This window comes from Diceros bicornis, chromosome 2 (genome assembly GCF_020826845.1).
Source record: "Diceros bicornis minor isolate mBicDic1 chromosome 2, mDicBic1.mat.cur, whole genome shotgun sequence".
Classification (NCBI taxonomy): domain Eukaryota; kingdom Metazoa; phylum Chordata; class Mammalia; order Perissodactyla; family Rhinocerotidae; genus Diceros; species Diceros bicornis.
In genome coordinates this window covers 39,864,899-39,883,553 of record NC_080741.1, presented here as the reverse complement: position 1 = coordinate 39,883,553, position 18,655 = coordinate 39,864,899, and the positions used below count along the sequence as shown (strand labels likewise).

At 47.5% G+C, this 18,655-nt stretch overlaps 1 protein-coding gene across 2 annotated transcripts in view; it reads left to right on the top strand.

The window, feature by feature from the left end:
- TRANK1 (tetratricopeptide repeat and ankyrin repeat containing 1) overlaps positions 1-6,967 on the top strand; it is a 97,998-nt gene extending 91,031 nt beyond the window's left edge. For both annotated transcript variants that reach the window (XM_058554835.1, XM_058554827.1), the window contains 3 exons: positions 274-3,317; positions 4,164-4,262; positions 5,420-6,967. In XM_058554835.1, coding sequence (XP_058410818.1) covers positions 274-3,317; positions 4,164-4,262; positions 5,420-5,520 — 3,244 coding nt within the window. In that variant the 3' untranslated portion in view covers positions 5,521-6,967. The remainder of the gene's footprint in view (positions 1-273; positions 3,318-4,163; positions 4,263-5,419) is intronic.
- Positions 6,968-18,655: the final 11,688 nt, after the last annotated feature.

Below are 18,655 nucleotides of genomic sequence, written 5' to 3'. Positions count from 1 at the left end.
TTGACTTTCAAATTTAACTTTTACTTGCTGAGATTGCAACTCCACTATATTTCATTAATTAAACATACTAATGCTTGGTTTCTTTGGAGAATAAAGAATTAATTTTATCAGTGTAAAATGAAGCATTTGTAAAGATGCTGGATAAGTTGAGGTCCTATTTTGTAATTTATATCTACATGTGAGAATTTTATTTAAGTTGCTCTGTGCTGTATTTTGGAAGAAGTTTTCTATTGGGTGATAATGAGTTGACATTTGTGTTGTCTATCATTGCAGGTATGAAGAAATGGTAAGGGCCAAGACCCTTCCAATATCCAAGCTCTCCTATTCTGCCAGTCAGTTTTACTTGGAGGCTGCAGCAAAGTACCTGAGTGCAAATAAGATCAAGGAGATGATGGCTGTCCTCTCGAAGCTAGACACAGAAGACCAGCTGGTGTTCCTGAAGTCTCGGAAACGGCTAGCAGAAGCTGCAGACCTGCTCAACAGGGAAGGTCAGAGAGAAGAGGCTGCCTTGCTGATGAAGCAACATGGCTCCCTCTTGGAGGCTGCCAGGCTCACTGCTGACAAGGACTTCCAGGCCTCATGTCTGCTGGAGGCTGCCCGCCTCAATGTGGCCAGGGATTCAGATGTAGAACATACCAAGGCCATTCTGAAAGAAGCCCTTGATCTCTGCCGTCAAACCCATCAGTTGTCCGGCATTGCTGAGGCCGTCTTCCTGCAGGGGGTAATCCTGAGAGACTTTCAGAAGCTCAAGGATGCCTTCTTCAAGTTTCACAGACTCAACCACTCGGCTGGAGTGGTGGAAGCGCTTTACAAAGCCACCAGCCTGTGTGAGGCCGAGCCCGAGAAGGTCCTGGCCCTGGCTCCGGGGGGCTTGGAAGTCCTCCTCAATCTGGTCAGGGCTCTCAAAAAAGTGACCAACAATGCTGAGAAGGAAATGGTCAAGTCTTGTTTTGAGTTTTTTGGGATTTCTCAGGTGGATTCCGAGTATTGTCAGATAGCTCAGAATGACCCTGGACCCATATTAAAAATAATTTTTGACCTAGATTTGAACTTGAGAGAGAAGAAAACAAAAGACCATTTCTTGATAATGACTGACCAAGTGAAATTAGCCCTAAACAAACACCTTTTGAGCAGGCTGTGTCAGATCACGCAGAGCCTGCTTGGGAAGACCTACCCCGGGGTCTGCATGTGGTTTATTGTAGGCTTAAAATGTGAGAATGAAAACTGTGGAGATTTCCACAGGCCTTTGCGGCGCTGTGAGGCCAAGTGTTTGGTTCAGTCAAAAATGCAGCTGGTGGCAATCAATGGACTGCTTTTGGAAGCCAAAAAGGTATTCCCTAAAATTTTAGCTCAAGAACTTGAAAAAATCGATCGTATTTTGTCTACAGATGTGAAGGGCCTTTGCGAATCCTTCCTGAATGTCCTCTTCCCTAAGCATTTCCATCAGAGAGTGTTGTCAGAAAACCTCATGGCATGCAAAGAAATCCTCAAACCGAATTACAAATTCTTCAGATTCTACAAGTTTGCTCTAGAAGAGTACATCCGTTTTCTGTTTCAAAATGCAAGTGCACGAAGCCGCCGGGAGTCTACAGACCTGTGGCTGAGTGCCATGCAGGCTTTCCTTCTCTCTTCTAACTACCCTGAGGAGTTTGAGAAGCAGCTCCACCGGGAGGAGGACAACTACAATAGGGAGCTCAAAGCTCTGGAGTCTGAAAAAGAGGAAAGGGGCAGGGGGCGAGGCAGCAAGATGAAAGGAATAGAAGGGAAATTCGGCATGCTGGCGCCCGACAAGGATGATGAAAATACCGAGAAGACCTACCTGTGCTTCATGCGGCTGCTGGAGAATTGCATCGACCAGCTCTACGTTCACAGGAACCCAGAAAACTGCAAGAGGCTCTTTTTCCGTTTCATGAATGTCCTTGTCAAGAGGTGCAAGGAACCACTCATCCCCAGCATTGGAAACACAGTGGCCATGTTGGAGTTCCAGTTCATTCACTGTGGGGCAGTCCTGGCCTGCCTCGGGAAGAAGACCATCCTGTGCCTCCCCAAGAGCTACATTGCGCTCTTGCACTACTGGGAGTTCCTGTTCAGCAAGAAGAACAAGGAGCTCGGGCACGTGTTCTCCATCATTCAGGAATACAAACCTAAGGACGTGACAAGGGCCATTCAGAATTTCCGGTACCACCTCTCCTACCTTGTCAAGGTGCTATGCGGTGAGGAGAATGAGAACTTCAACGTTCTGCTCGATGCCTTCAGTGAAATAGACTATGTAGTTTCCGGTGAGGCAGAGCGGACCCTGGTGCTGTGCTTGGTGATGCTGGTGAATGCCAAGGAGGTTCTGCAGCCAAACTGCAAGCCTCTTTTGTACCACCACTTCCAGGAGATCGACAAGAGGCTGCAGCAGATGAGCATGGACTGCCGGCACCTGGTGCCCGAGAGGCTCCTGAAAGTGGTGAACCGGGTGTTGATGGCGGTCAATGAAAAGTCGGTGGCTGAGGCACTGCAGGACCTGCTCTTTGAGCGGGATGAAGAGTACTTGATGGACTGCTACTGGAGGTGGGACAGCGGGCACACCAAAGGGATCCGTGGCCTCTATCACGAGGAGGTCAAACTAAACCGCCTGCTCTGTGTGGACGCCGTGGACTACTCTGCCGAAACACCGTATGAGTTTGGTCAGGATGAGATGAATGAGCTGGCATCAGAAGACCGAGACTACTTCCTTGCCGCCATCCTTTCCCAGAAGCAGCAGAAGGCTTCCAGGCAGCAGAAGTTGAGAATAGTGTGCCTGGTGGTGTTCTTGTACATCCGCTGGAGGAGAAGGGTGAGTGCCCAGAAGGAGTGCTTCAGGGAGGAGACCAGGGAGCCCAGGGCTGGGAACTTCAAAAAGGCCGATGTTGACAGGACCCAGTGTGACCTGTGTGGAGTGAAGTTCACCCACTGTCCTGAGAACTATTTCACCCCCGACAAAGCACTTGAGGGAGCGGATTTAGAGGCTCTGGCCCTTTCCAAGGCTGAGCTGGAAGACAAGGAATGTTGGGAGAGGAACAGCGAGTCTTATGAGCAGCACATTCGCCTAGAAGGCCACCAGAGGCAGCAAGTGGCCTACCGGAAATACTCTGAATTTTTCTGTGAGAAGGTGGACCCAGCCATTGAGGAAGGCAAGCTTGTAGTACAGGACATTGAGCAGAGCGTGTGGATCCCCAGTCACCCGGGCTCCAAAGAGCACAGCCGCATGCTGCAGAGGAAGGTCCAGGAGAACATCAAGAAGGTTTTGGATACGGTGGAGGACCTCTACAGACGCAAGACCTGGGCTGATGGTAAGGGGCCCTCAGAAATGGGGGCCTAGGTAATGTTAGAACCCGGACTTTGAGAACACATGTCAGAGTCAAGTCCTTTGTGGTGATGTCTCACCTGGGGATGATAGAACTTGGCATTAGCAGAAATACAAGTGAGGACTGTGTGTCCTCAAGTTACAGCAAAACCTCATTGTTTGGACCACCCCTCCCCCAATTAAAACTGTGATTATCTTGGGCCGGGATGGTTTCCTCTGGCACTACAGACAAAAAAAGGGCTTTCTAGCTAATTCTATGGAGAGGATCTTGAGGAAACTCTTTAAGCTTCTGATTCAGTCATTCAGTGATCATTTCTTGAGCACCTACTTTGTGCTGAGCCCTTAACTAAGATCTGGAGATGTGTAGCTGTTCTCATCCTTTTAGGAGGGTCCCTAAACCATACCCAGTGTGAGCCTTTAATAATAATAATTCTTATGTAGTCTTTGAATCAAATTTCCTTTAATTTCTTTATTAGCTACTTCTTAGCAACACTGAGTGGAAGTATGTTATGTGTAAAATTACATAATTTAAGGTAATTCTATGATTCAGACACTCTAGTTTAAGGTTTAATAACATTTTGAACAAAAGCTTCCTTGAAAGATTTGCTATTGGCAGTCTCTACAGACACGCAGTAATGGCGTCAGGCTAGCATTTCATTGTAGTTTATGTTTGTGGCGGCAGAAGGTGGCTGTGGGTCCTTACTGTGTTGTTCTCCTCAGGGGAGGCACAGAGACAAGCTCTTGGGAGGTGGGGGCTTTGGCTCTAGTCCTAGGTGTCCAAGTCCCTACAGCGACCCCTTCACTCAGAGCGCTTGTTCTTTGGTTCCTGTAGCGGAGGAGGTCATGACTCGGCTGGTCAGTGTTCTGACCCTGTCAGTCAGAGATGCGCGGGAGTGGCTGAGGAAAGCAGAACTCCACTCAAAGGAGGAAGGTAAGGAGTCCTTTGTCCCAGGGTGATGCTCTGGGTCTTGTGGTTCTTGGTTCTGCTGACTCCCAGGTCAGTTTGAAGTGGGGCTGCCTATGATGTCAGTAGAGGCCATTCACTGTCTAGGAGCATTGCCCCCAGTGAGTCAAATTGTTAGCAACGTGGTATCTGAGTTTCCCCATTTGACTGTGAGGGCCGTCAATCTGGGCTCATGTTAGTTGCTCTTTCAAAACACCGCTTTGCCACTCATGAGCTGTTGTCAATGACAGTCAGTCACTACGCACGCTCAATACAGTGACTCCCAAGGATAGACAAGGTATTACAAAGCCATCTCTTGATAAATATGTTTGCCTGTGTCAACCATTCATGTAAGTCTGAATATTTATTGAGTGTCTAGTATGTATCAGCACTGTTCTGGGCCTGGGGATATAAAACAAACAAATTTGTGGACAAACAAAATCACTGGGGAAACTTGCATGCGTCTTCCTCCAGAGGGTTAAAGGCTTGTGCAGAGTGAGTCAGGTTTCTCTCCCGATGTCAGAATTACCTTGCCAAGTTCTGTATGATCTGGAAAGTCCTCCCTCTTGCCCATTCCAACTACTGCCCCCTCTTGGCTGGACCTCATTTCCTCTTGCTCCAACTGTTTCACCTGCCCCAGATTGCCCTTCTGTGAATCCTCCTGATCCGGATGCTACTGGAAAATCCAGACCCCGGAGCTGGGGAAAACCTGAAGGGCCTTGGCACAAATGTCTATGCCAATAAAAAATCTTTAGAATATAGTCCCTGCTGGGACTTTGATTTTTGTGATTGTTTCAGAAGGAAGATAACTGGTATTCCAACTCAAGTCTATGGTTGAGTTTAGGTCTTGTTTGATTTCTTTGCCACTTAAAGGGTCTCTAACATAAGGCCAGAGGAACCAGCCTGTAAAAGAACTTAATTCTGGAGAAGAGTGTTTACATTGGCTGTGGCTCAGCCTATAAAACAATATCAGTACTCAAGGAAACATCCTTTCTCTCTGGCACCCTGGTGGAAGGCTTTTTTTTTTCTTTAATTGATAGCAATGATTACAGAGACATTAGGTTTTACTAGGATGTTATATTTTGCAATGGAGTGAAAAAAATCACCATTCTGCACTTTGTTTCTGGTTTTTGCTTTTTAAACAGGTGTTGTTCAGGAAGATGATTATGAAAATGAGGTTGAAGACTTTGTTGAGCTCCGTCCCAGAAGGCGTCTGTGGAAATGTGGAAAGCGGAGAAGATACTAATGTCCACATAGCTGCTGCCTTCTAAACCTTCAGAACATTCCATCCTGACTTAGAATTCTGTGTGCTGGAGCAGAAGAGAAAAAGAATGTCAGTTAGCATAAAATAGTGGAGGAGTCTACAATCCTTTGCTCTTTGTTCCTATTTCTCTTTCAGTGGTGGTTAAGGGTCTCCTTGCTCCCTCACTGCAGGGACCTCTTAAGTGTTTTCCGAGTTCAAGTCTAGCAGCAACAGTTCCCCCTAAGACTTGTTCAGATGAGAGGAGTCATGGCTGAAGGGAACCTTAGGACTCCTTTGGTTCTCTGGCTCATCATCATCATGACGTGAGTCAGTAGCAGGGACACCCCTCACCTCAGAGTTGCTGCTGCCCTGGGCCGGGAAATCCCTCTGCTGATTCACTCATCTCCTTGCCCGTGGCTGTGACCTCGAGTAGTACGAAAGCTGTGTGTGCCCAGGGCCCATGTGGGCCCTACTCTGGCTACCCCTGACCCCAGGCCACACTCTGGCCCTCTCTGAGCCTACTTGTAGCGTGGTTCCTTCCATTATATATTTTAGCCTTTTCTCTTTGTGGCAACTTTTCTATGCTTCTTGCCACCATTTTTTTGTGACCATTCTCAGCCAGCTGTGCAAGTCATGGTTAGACTACCTCAGAATGTAGTCTAGAATTCCCCCAGTGTCCAGCCTCAGGACCTTCCCCCAAGAAGGGAAGGCTGGGGAGTATTGCTGGGGGTTCCTAGCCAGCCTCTCCAAGGTGGTCCTAACTCTGCCTTGGCTATGGTGCAGACATTCCAAAAAGTGTTTTGTATGTTGCCCTATATGTCTAGTTTTCTTCGTTCTCCCTGGCAAGTTTGCCATCTTAGCTTAGGTTGACATTCTGATGAGTTTCCTCCTGCTGAGCTCACCAGGGTGGGACAGTGACCTGCAGAGCTACAGGTTAGGGACAAGTGGACAGAGGAGGAAGCCAGCCTTACAGTGCCAATCCATAGGGATTTGGCTGTGAATCACTGCCCCGTGGCTGGTAGGCCATGTAAGAGGAGCGGGGACTTGGGCCTGTTTTGAGGAGGCCATTGTTCCCCCTACTCAACTGGTCCCATTCAGGAAGCCTTCATGCCTCTCATGATTATTGCCCACCATTTCCCTGCCCCTCAGCTCAGCCTGGTGCCAAAGGTCAGGTTCATATTGGTCCTTCATTGTCGTGTCATCACAACAGAACCAACCTTCTCCCCGTGTTGCCGCTGCTTTTGCTACTTGTTGTTTCCTCTTTATTGTCTTTCTAAATGACTCTATTTCCTTGAAATGTTTATGCTTCTAATTTTTATTAGGTTATGTTTCTAATTTTTATTCCAGGTGTTTTTAATAAACTTCACTTGCCAGGAGAAAAAAAGGAAAAAAATCCCAATCAAATCTTGCTGTATTATCACATTTTTATAAAGTTAAATCATTTCTCTTACATGAAGCTGTCCTTTTGTTTATTTCCAGTTTATGCTCAGAGAGTAAAGGGGTCAATCTCGGAGCTGCTTCTTTCTGGTCAGCTTGTGATGCTGACCCAGGGTAGAAGCTTGCTGTGCCTTCTGAAATGAAGACATCCAGGGACAGAGAAATGAAGCTCAGCCCAGGGCCGCCTAGCTGGTTGCAGGGGCTCTCGAGGGCCTGCCTATACCAGTTCTTTACCGTTTGGATGCTCCTGAGCACACAGGGTGTGGACTGTAAGGGGTTTTGTCAGTGCTGTCTGTTGGGACTGCCCCCTAATAAGAACATGACCCTGGGGGCAGGAGACCCGGCATTGAATCCTCATCCTTCCCCTAATGAGGTGTGTAACCTGGGGTGAGTTAGATCCGTTCAGTACTCCCTGAGTGGCACCACCCTTGGGGGATTCATGATCTGGTGTAGGAGAGAGATGGAGAGATGGAGAAACAGCAGCGATAGAAATATGTATCGCATGGGGTGGTAGCAGCATTAACATAACGCAGCTGGGCCTCAGTTTCTCCTTTTGGGAAATTAAATGGTCTAAGATTTTTTCCTGCCCTTACAGAGATGGTTCTGTAGGCTGTTGCCATGGGTTTGAACACCCTCAGGATTCGGTGATCTTGGTGTTTGCCTGTATTGAGTGAGCAGGACCGCTGAGTTTTAGAAAGCAAGGTGTCCTCCGATCCTATGCTTTAAGGTCCAGGAGGCTCAGAACTGGGATAGATGTTCGATCCTGCTACCTTCTCTATCAGCACTGGCTAATAGAACTACGTCTAGAGAACTGCTCCCGAGAATCCACCTCAACTCGTAAGAGTCCTCAGAGTGTGGGTGTGGAGGTTGTGATGAGGAGAATGGAATTAAGCAGCAGAATCAGTAATTCCCATTGTTGACCTGAATCCTGAGGCCCAGTCCAGAAGCAGGGGCTTTGGTGTCCCAGGCCTTGCCTGGAAGTCCAGGATGGGGGTATTGGCAGGGGTCCCCAAGAGCACGCTCAGGTTCAGTAATTCACTAGGGGGGCTCACAGGACTCAGCATGTAGTTGTATCCATGGCTCTTGACTTATTACAGCAAAAGCATACCAAGCACTGTCTGCAAAGGGAGAAGACACATGGGTGGAGTCTGGGGCGTACCAGGTGTGAGCTTCTAAGGGTCCTTTCCCAGGGGAGTCACACAGGACACGCTTAATTCCCCCAGCAATTAATTATGGCAAATGTGTGAAATGTTGTTAATCAGAGTAGCTTATTAGAGATTCGCTGCTCAGGGTTTTTACTGGGGGCTGGTCATGTAGGCATCTTCTGCCTAGCACATATCAAAGTCCCAGAGTTTCAGAAGGAAAACAGGAATTCAGCATAAACCAGATTGTTTATACAGTTTAGGCACTGTGAGCCACTCTTATAATTTCTGGGAATGGTGGAAACCTTCCTGAAAACCAAGTTTCCGGGCACCAGCCAAGGGCCAACCTCGTAAGCAGACCTTTCAAAAGATGGCAGTCAGGCCTGCTGTGTTAACTCTTTCCTGCACAGGGGAGTTCCCCCAAGTTGGGGCTCTGTCCTGATCATCCTGCTAGCTTGCCTTCTGGGCGCCCCTGTGTATCCAGCTGCTGGATGAGCACGTACATACCAACTGTCTATCTCCCCAGTCAAGGGAATGAATTTTCAGGGACAGTTCATCTTCTGAAAACCCATCATGGGGGCCGACCCGGTGGTGCAAGTGGTTGTGTGTGCGCTCTGCTGCGGCGGCCCGGGGTTCCCCGGTTCGTATCCTGGGCGCGCACCGATGCACTGCTTGTCAGGCCATGCTGTGGCGGCGTCCCATATAAAGTGGAGGAAGATGGGCATGGATGTTAGCCCAGGGCCAGTCTTCCTCAGCAAAAAGAAGAGGATTGGCAGATGTTAGCTCAGGGCCGATCTTCCTCACAAAAACAAAAACAAAAACAACCCATCATGAAGAATCAACTATTTTTCTAACTGCCTCAGACATTGACTCCACTTCTTTGCAGCCAGTGTTAACCATTCAGAATGCTGTTTGGGTCCCTTGAGGTCTGCTGGGGAAAGGGAAGGGGCCTGATGCCTATGGGGGCGGTTTCCTCCCCTCCTCCCACTAACGCACCCATGCCTTGGCCTGCCTTTTCTTAGCTTCTTGGCCAAGAGCCCTTGTTCTCCTCAAATTCTCTCTGGGGACAAGAGTCCAGTCTTCCAGCAACTGAAGCAAGGAAGGACACTGACATGGGAGCTCACAGCATCCCCAGATCTCTGCTGGCACCTCAGTGCCTTACCAAATCACTGGTGGGGAAACTGAGGTCTAGATGCTCTTTCTTACTCTAGATTGCAGGGCCAGTCTGGGGCAGGGCTGAGACCTGGATCTGGGTTTTCTGATGCCAGCCAGCACTCTTTCCACTGAGGACTCAGACACCGAGGTCAACAGCAAATGCCAGCAATTCTTTTTGGAGCCCATCACCCCTGTCCAGTAACAGTGCATAAAGTGAGCTGACCAGCCCCTGGGCATTTACAGAGCTCACCCCCTTCAACTTCTCACAGCTTTTTGGCAATAGTGTTCTCCTATAGGAAAGTGGAACGCCTGGCAAGGAAACTAATTGTGTTCCCCTGTCACTCGTTTGGGGCAGCCTAGCCTCTGACCCCCAAGGACAGGACAAGGTAGCTGCCCCAAGTCATTTCCAGTGGATAGCACAGCACAGCACAGCAGCTCCCAAAACTGCTGGTATTGCTCTCTCCTTAGTGCCCTCACCCTCCACCCTGAGTACTGTGGTTCACACACAGGGATCCCATTCCCTGCTCCCCTACCTCCAAATCTAGGGCTGGAGATATTGCATTCACCTTTCCCAGCCAGCCTTCCTCAGTTTCCCCAGAGTGGTCACTTGCAGCTCAAAATGAGCCCCAGGTGTGCTGGGCATCCTGCTCAGCACTGACCACCGCAAGAGCACCTGCTCGTGGAGCTCTGTGTAACTTACAGTGTATGTTACACCTGCTCTCAGCATGGAAAGGGAATATTAGTGCTCAAAGCTCCTGGCTGTCACCAAGGTCTCCCGCTGGCCAGAGTGCATCAGCTCTTAATTTCTCTAGTGCCATGGAATGGGCTCTTCCAGGCTCCTCCCAAGGGGTGATCCATGCTGCAGGGTGGGCACATGGCTCATGGGGATGTGAGAAGGGTGAGGTCAGGAAAGGGATGAGGCTTGTACTCCACCCTCTGGAGCTCACAGAAGGGGCTCTCCAGGCCCAGATAGGGGAATCACTCCCCTGGTCCAGGAAAATGACCAAGGCTATAAACACCCAATGTTAAAATCCCAACAAAGCAACTTCCAGGTTTTACCCAATACACATATGAGGTATTTCATTTTTATTTTTAAATGTTAATAGCATTGAACATGAGCTTCCTATGTTTCCATCTGATTTCAGTATGACTTTGATAATCCTGGGGTTTAATGGTCTAACAATAGTGCAATACACACGAATCTCAGTTGTACAAGAAATGTCACATTTTATTTAAATTAATTCAAATCCTACTCTGAGCTCTCTTAGGTGGGAAAATTCAATCCAAGTCATTACTGGGGAACCCTCTACTTCCTTGGGGTCTCTTAAGTCTTAAGAGGCTTATGTGGTGTGGGTAAAATGAGGGAGGCCCTCTCTCCTTCAGTTCATCATGGCCACCACTGACATTCTTTGTCCGAGCTGCCAGGGTGTTAGAGGAGATGAGCAGCTTTTCTCCTGAGCTGAGCTTGGCGAGGCTGGGAGCCCTGGGGCGTCTGGTCCAGCCTCTGTAGATGAACCACTGAGCCATTGCCCTTGATGTTTTCCTACCTCCCCATTGCATTGCCGTGAGGGTGAGTTCAGGTCTTTATTGGTCATGACATCCCTTGGTCCCTGCCTCACCCCTGAACTGAGGGAGCCTAAAGTCCTAGCTACTTCATTGGAAAAGGGAGAGGAAAATAGAAAAAGAAAATCACAAATTCATAGCTCAATAAAGAGTTGAGGGCTATGGTAGGTACACCTCAAAGATGGCCACTATCCCTTCCCATCCCTGTATGTGTGTGTCACTCCACATATGGAGAGGTGGAATCTGTTTCCACTCCCTTTATAACTTGCTTTGGCCAACAGAATGCAGCAAAAGTGACATTGTGCTGATTCTGATTCTGAGTCTGGCCTTTAAGAGGCGTGGCAGCTTCTGCTTTTCATCAGGGTAATCTAGCTGCAAGAATTTGACCACCCTGAGACCACCATGCTGGGAAGAAGCCCAAGCTAGCTAGGTGGAGAGGCCACATGAAGGGGCACCCAGGCACCATTCATATGAGTGAAGCCTTCTTGGATGTTTCAGCCCAGGTGTCCACTGAATGAGGCCAAGTCAGTGACCCTAGCTGATGCCACAGGAAGCAGAACCACCACCAGCTGATACCTGCCCGAATTTATGAGCCCCAGAATCATAAGAATTAGTAAAACGTATTGTTTTGAACTACTAAATTTTGGGGCAGTTTGTTACGCAGCAATAGATACCTGAAATGAGGGCCTACTATGTGTCAGGTACTATTAGGCACGTTGCATCTGTGATCTCTAAATCTTACAATAACTCTCCAAAATATAGAGTGATAATTACTAATTAATATACTATGTGTAAAGTGAGGAGTTTTTCTGAGGTCAGTGAGCATAGCTCCCTATGGGATCCCATGTTATTACAGTCTGCCATTGGAAGGAAAGGACTTCATCCACCTGTTTCCCCAGCCTAGTGGAGATCCTAGTACCCCATTATGTAGTATTCTAGTAACCTGAGAGATTCTAGAATGCATCCTTGGAACTAAGCATTTGTCATCTAAGCTACCTCCCCTCCAGACCCTGACATCTAGCTAGCCGTGCAGGGCTTCATCAGTAGCTGAGACTTGGTTGCTAGGGCAACCTGCAAGAGGAATTACTCTGACCAGGTTACAGGATTCTCTCCAATCAGCTCCTGGATTCTGGTTCCCTTGGGACACTAGCAGCCAGCGCTGCTGGCTGGCACATAAGGGCAGGCCTGCCCCTAACATTTTTGGGGCCTGGGGTTAGAATACAAAGAGAGACTTCTCCCCCCATCCCTTCTCTTTCCACTCTTTGCTTCATCCTGCACCATGAAGGGCCTCCCTTGCATGTATGTGAACATTCCAGCCACACACCCAAGCTCATTACATATCTGTACCCCCTCCTCTCCAAATAGTCACCATTGGCCACCCCTTGGACCCTGCACATCAGTGGGGAAAGGCTCAGAGCTATTTGAGCAGGGCACTCCTGAATACTGGAATGTGATCTCGAGGGGACATGGATATGAAGTCTTTTTGCAGGTTTGGGGCACAATATTTAGCTAATAACACAGCATTTTGCCACTCTTCTTGGTCACTTTATCCTCATGCACCTCCTTCAGGGTCCCTGCAGGACAGGAAGCCGGCATTCACAGATTCTCCATGATACCATCTTAATCTTCTCAATGCCTAACATCTCAATCTCTCTCTCTCTGTCACAGACACACACACACACACACACACTTCTCCCTGGCCTTCTCTAGCAGGTTGATCTGGTGTCTGGGATGCCTTAAATATGTTCCTAGATCAATACCACAAATTACCGAAAATCTGTGTCCCTGGGGTCATCCTTAAGATCATGATCCAGAGGATGGTTAAATCAATGCAGCAGGTAGCTGCACTCTCTTCTGCCACAAATATCTTTCCTAAGCAATTGAGACTGGATTTACTTGATCTTGTCACTCTAAATATGATTTGGAGATTCTGACTGTAGGACACAAGGCCAGGCGAGCGGCATGAGGAGACAGCTCCCCACCCAGCAACACCCCTCAACAGCACAAAGGTTAAGAGTTCATGGGAAGCCTTCCTGTTTAACTTGATAGACCTGCGTTTCTTACCACAGCATTACTACAACAGTGGGCAGCTGATCCTCACTCCCACCCCCTTCCCAGAAAAACATGTCTCTCTGCTTCCTAAGGGGGAGGGAAAAGCCGTCAGCAAGGTACCAGGCGTTCTTTAGGTGGGTTGTTGTTTAGAAACCTGTCTCCTGCTGCTGCAGAATTCTAACTCTATTCAGAATTTGATGTTCTCTGCTGAAGACACGTCATCTTATCCTCCTCAGTGGTAATGTGACCTGAATATCTGATGGGACTTTTGGGGGATGAGTTGCGTTGAGGAAACAGTACCGTCACTACAGTTTCTTTGAAGTGAGCCGTAAGACTGAAATTTGGCTTCTTATACTGGCTGTGAGAATTCAGAAATGTTATTTAAAATCTCAGCCCATTTGGGCATTTATAAAATGGGAATAATGACACAAGCTTGTAGCTTGGTTGTAATTGCATTATCCTCCCTCCTTCCCTGCCTCCCTTCCATAGACGGACCAAGAATGTGTAAAGCTTTCAGGCAGGGATCTGTTCCAGGGCAGGGAGCGGTGGTCACGAGCAATGACGAACTCTGGGGACAAAGCTGGGTCAGCTTTTGTGTGCCCTTTACGGAGGTGGGGACATTTCTAAGAGGGCTTTGTTCCCAGGGACCCAAACTTCTTTTAGAGACAGGCTATTTTTAACCCAAGTTTTAGTGATTCTGCAGGACGGCTGTTTCAGGGAAATATGTAGGCCAGTCTGTGATATTTGGAGTCATCATTTTAAGGTTAAGGAGTGGGATGGGGGAAGAGAACTAGAATAACACGAGTTTCTGGAGGCATCCACAGAGATCTACAAGTACCCTGCAGAAGACTGCAACCCAAATTTACTTTGGGCCACTCTTGAGTGTCTGGAGGGGCCGAGCTGATGAGCATTCTTTTGTTACGCTCCAAATTGAATGTCAATTTCTGCCCTGTTTCTGTCCCCATTTGCCATCACCAAATCGCGATGGAGAAAGATTGACAATGCCTGCGTTGGAGGGGCTGTGGGAGAAAGGCACTCTCACATGGCAAGGGGAACAAAACCAGGGCAGCCTTTCTGGAGGGCGCTTCGGCAATATCTATTAAAATTAAAAATGGACTCGCCTTTGGACCCAGCATCCCACTTTATATTATTCTTATTTTTAATAGTGGTAAAATACACACAACATACAATTTACCATCTTAACCATTTTTACTCATACAGATCAGTAGTTTTAAGTACATTCATGTTGTTGTGCAACCAATCTCTAGAACTTTTTTGTCTTAGAAAACTGAAACTCTACCCATTGAACAAATCCCCATTTCCTGGCCAACACCATTCTGCTTTCTGTCTCTATGATTTGACTACTCTAGGTACCTCACATAAGTGGCTTTATATGGTATTTGTCTTTTTGTGACTAGCTAATATCACTTAGCATAATGTCCTCAAGGTTCATCCATGTTGTAGAATGTGTGAGAATTTCATTCCTTTTTAAGGCTGAATAATATTTCATTGTATATATAGTCTCAGCATTCCTACTTTTAGGGATTTATGTTAGAGAAACATTCCTACAGATGCCCAAATAAACGTTTACTTCAGGAGTGTCTGGGAGAGTGCAAAATTGGAGACAACTCAAGTATTAGCAGGGGCATGGCTGAATACCATGAATATGGTTCAGTTTTTAGAAAGATTGAAATGTGCTGGCGTAGAAATATGGCAAAGATCAATTGCTCACTGGAAACTCAAGCTAAAGAGGAGGCTCTGTTGTTCAATCCACCTTTGTAAAAATGAATAAAAATTGAATTTCAATTGTTATTGGTGGTGACTTTGAGTACTCTGTGAGAGCCAGATGTTTAAAAATAGATTGCAGTACATTTGTGGTCACAAAAAACAATAAAGATATGTTTAGAAATAAAAATGGAGAGATGCAAGTGGGCAAATATTTGTTGCTTGAAGAGGTGGTCAGAAAAGAATGTGCTCCACCTACTCAGGTGTTTACAAAGTGATATTAAGACGTAATGTTGTGTGTTTCATGGCCATGGTAATCCAGTAGGAAAAGATGCTCTTCTAGACACCCCCTGAGGTCCCACACAGGTCTAGCTCAGTCCTGTGCTTCTCATCCAACAGACCCCCATCCAACTGGTGTGCATCTGCAGCCAGCAGTAAATAAGAGTGCACCACAGCTTCTAAGCTTGTCCATCAGTTACACATTGAACTTTATCACCTGATCCTTGTACATCCTGTTCTTAGTAGTCTTGGCTCTAGATCTTCTATCTTAATCCCTGAGGGCATTCTTGCCCTTGAGTCTCACTGATGATATCCTCCTGCTACCTTCCCTGGCTTCTTTCCTAAGCTATAAAGATACACTCATCTAGCTATGGGCTTGAGACAATGCACATAGCAACAATAATAACAGCAGCTATCTTTTAGTGAATGAGTACTTCGGTACTGGCTCATACAGGCACTACCCTAGTGAATACTCACAACAACCCTGTGAGAGAGATGTAGTGATTACACCCATTATACAGATGGAAACTGAGGCTCTATCTAGCCATGTCCCTCAGAACTGCTTCCTCCAGCCTAGATGAGGATCACTAGGAAGATTATTTGAACTATAGCGAGAGAGTGGAAGTTTTCTTGAGAATAAAAATACTTTTTTTCCATCTTTTACTCCATGAATTTCCTTCTCCCTTCAGTTTTCCTTCAAGCAGATGTCAGCATGTTCCCAATTTTCTGGAGTCCTTTGGCTATTTTGACTGCTGACTTCGCAGGTGCTAATTTGGCAGTGGGAAGGAGGTGGGAGCATCTGTTTTTTGTTGCAGCTCATGAAGTCCATCTTCCTGAGTGACAGCTACAATGGTGAACCCAACGTCAGAGTTTCTTTCCCACCATGTCGCTGGTCTTGTCAGCCTAGGAGTGGGACCCCTGGGACAATACAGGGCTCAGCCACATCCAAGGAAGGAAAAGAGTCTCTCACACGGCATGTTCCTGTTTTCACAAGGGAGGAAACAGAACAGACCAGGTTGGTGACTTTTCAACTCGACTCAGAGCTTCTGGGTCAGAGCATGGGAGAAAACACTTCATCCCTTCCACTGGGGCTGTGAGATGTAGGAACCACTGGACAAAAGGCAGAAGATGCAATTGGTCACACTGGTCCTGGACTTTACCTACTGCCAAACATCTGAGTCCTTGGAACCAACCACAGTGTTGCTGACCTTGATCATCAATTCTCTTGGCTCATCAAAACTTAGGTCTTAAGAACTCAAGTTGGGTTAGAGTTTTTAGGGAGACCTGGGTTTGCAACTGAGGTACTTTCCTGGAAAACTCTAGTCTTCCTCCTATCACGAGGTTTTAAATAAAAATTTTAGAGGCAGACATCCTGTTAGAATACAAGTAGACTCTGGAGATACTGGACTGTCAGGCTGCCTGTGCTGGAGGAGGGGAAATGTGGCCTGGGCCCCAAGGGTACAGTTTGTGAGTAGGCAGGACGCTTGCCTGGAGAAGGGAATGGTATGTATGCATGTGTGTGTGTGTGTGTGTGTTTGTGTGTGTGTAGGGGGACTGGGGCGTGGAGGAAGAGGGTGCGAGTGGCTGAATTTCTCATCCCTTCTGTTCCTTCTTTGCATTTAATTCAAAGGAAAAAAATGCACAGGCTGCCCGGGGGTGTCCAGGTGGAATTAAGCCACCGCAGTCTAGTCCAAGTGAACTGCAATCTGCAAATAAATCTGAGAAGGAGTCTTTGCCAAGGGACGAGCACTGTTTTGTCTACCCTTTTTACAGGAGATATTTTAAAAAATAAAATGGAAGCCGGCAATCTGAAAGAGTCTACAAATCATTTTCTCATCCCATACTGATTGGAGTAGGTGTGTGTGTGGGGGGGGTAGGTTGTGCAGGGAGGGGCAGGGAGAGCTCTGTGCAGTGGGGAGGGGGCTGCCTATTTGGCCTAAGGAGAGGAGAACTAGAGGCCTCTTGACTAGGCTGTCATCTACTAACGATAACCAGGTCTCTTAGTCAGCTAGGGCTGCCATAACAAAGTACTGCAGACTGGGGGGCTTAAATAACAGAAATGTATTTTCTCACAATTCTGGAGGCTAGAAGTCCAAGACCAAGGTGTCAGCAGAGTTGGTTTTTCCTGAGGCCTGTCTCCTTGGCTTGTAGAAAGCCCCCTTCTCCCAGTATCTTCCCATGGTCTTCCCTCTGTGTGTGTCTGTGCCCAAATTTCCTCTTCTTATAAGGACACCAGTCATATTGGATTTGGGCCCACTCTAATAACCTCATTTTAACTTAATTATCTCTTTAAAGGACCTACCCCCAAATACAGGAGGTATCTGAGGTTGGGGGTGGTTAAGACTTTAGCATATGAATTTTTGGAGGACACACGCAGCCCATAACAGGTAAAGGCATCAGCTTTTCTGAGCAACTCTTGAGGAAGAATGAATTTGGTTAAATCCATTAGTCCCAGTTGTCAAATCACAGAGAGCGAGCCTGTGGTGGTGAAGTTTTGGTTGAGCGAAGGGGACCAAAGGATCTATGTCATCTGGTTGACTAGAATGCTGCAGGTACTCGTGGAGTTTGGACAACTGGCTGGCTATTGGGGGGTGGGAGGGGAGTAAGACTGTTCTTTAAGCTCTGTCTTCTGCCTCCCTCTTGTCTTTTCTGATCCTACTTGCTGGACGTCTCCATCACTCCTGCAGCCTCAGTTTCCCTGGTGTGCTCGTGACTTCACAATCAAGTCTTCCTGCCCCAATACCTCTTCCCAGGGCCTACTGGGCTTCTCCATCCTGATGTCTCACTGGTACACTAAACTCAGTGTGCCCCAAACAAAATGCTCTGCTCCTTGGGCCAGCTTTCCTTCCCGATGTTTCGATTTTCACAAAGGCCATCATCCCTCAATCACGAGCCTCAGAAGAAGCTGGTTGCATTCCTCAACGAGACAGTGATCTCCCCGAGGGCAGGACTTGGGTTGGTTTACTGCTGCGTCCCCCATGCCTACGTGTGCAGCCCTTAGCAGACACCCAATAGCTACCTGGAGATGGAGGGAATGAATCTCTAACCCAGTTTTATCCCTATGGCTAATTTCTAATCAATCACCAAGCCTGAGAGACTGCTCAATTTCATCCATCCTTCCTGCAAGCATTTACTGGGCACCTACTATGTGCTTTGACCCCCTTTTATCAACTGAAACTTAGCTGGGTTTTAGGGATATAAGACAATAGGAGATGCCAGAGTGGTATCCAAGGACAAGCTCGCACTCACCTTCCCTCCGACACTTCCCTCTATCCTGACTGAGGTCTTCGTTTCCCCTCATCTGGACCATGGCACCCACCTCCCAGGGCTGCTCAACTTTCCCCTCATTTGTGTTTTAGCCATGGCTGTCTGCTTCTCAAAGCCCGTGTTGGTGATGTGGTTCTGTTGCTCAGAGGCATGTGGACACCCCAGGCGCCTAGCCTGCCGATCAAGCTCCCACCAGCCCACTTGTCCAGCCTTATATCCCACTTCCCCTCCTCTGCCCCCAAGGAACTGATGTCCCAGCCTCCCTCTTACCTAATTATCCCCTGAATGTATACTGCACTTTCCAGCTTCTGCACTTTTGCACAGTGCTAGGTTCTGCCTGGAAGTCCCTTTCCCATCCAGATTCACCTGTTGAAATCCTTTCTCTCCTTTATTTCTCTGCTCCCAGACCACCACCTCCAGGAAGCCTTCCCTAATCCCCACGTGGAAATTGACTCTGTTTTTGAGGTGGGGGCTGATACTCTGCTCCCAAGTGTATGATCTTCATGCCCGTATTACAG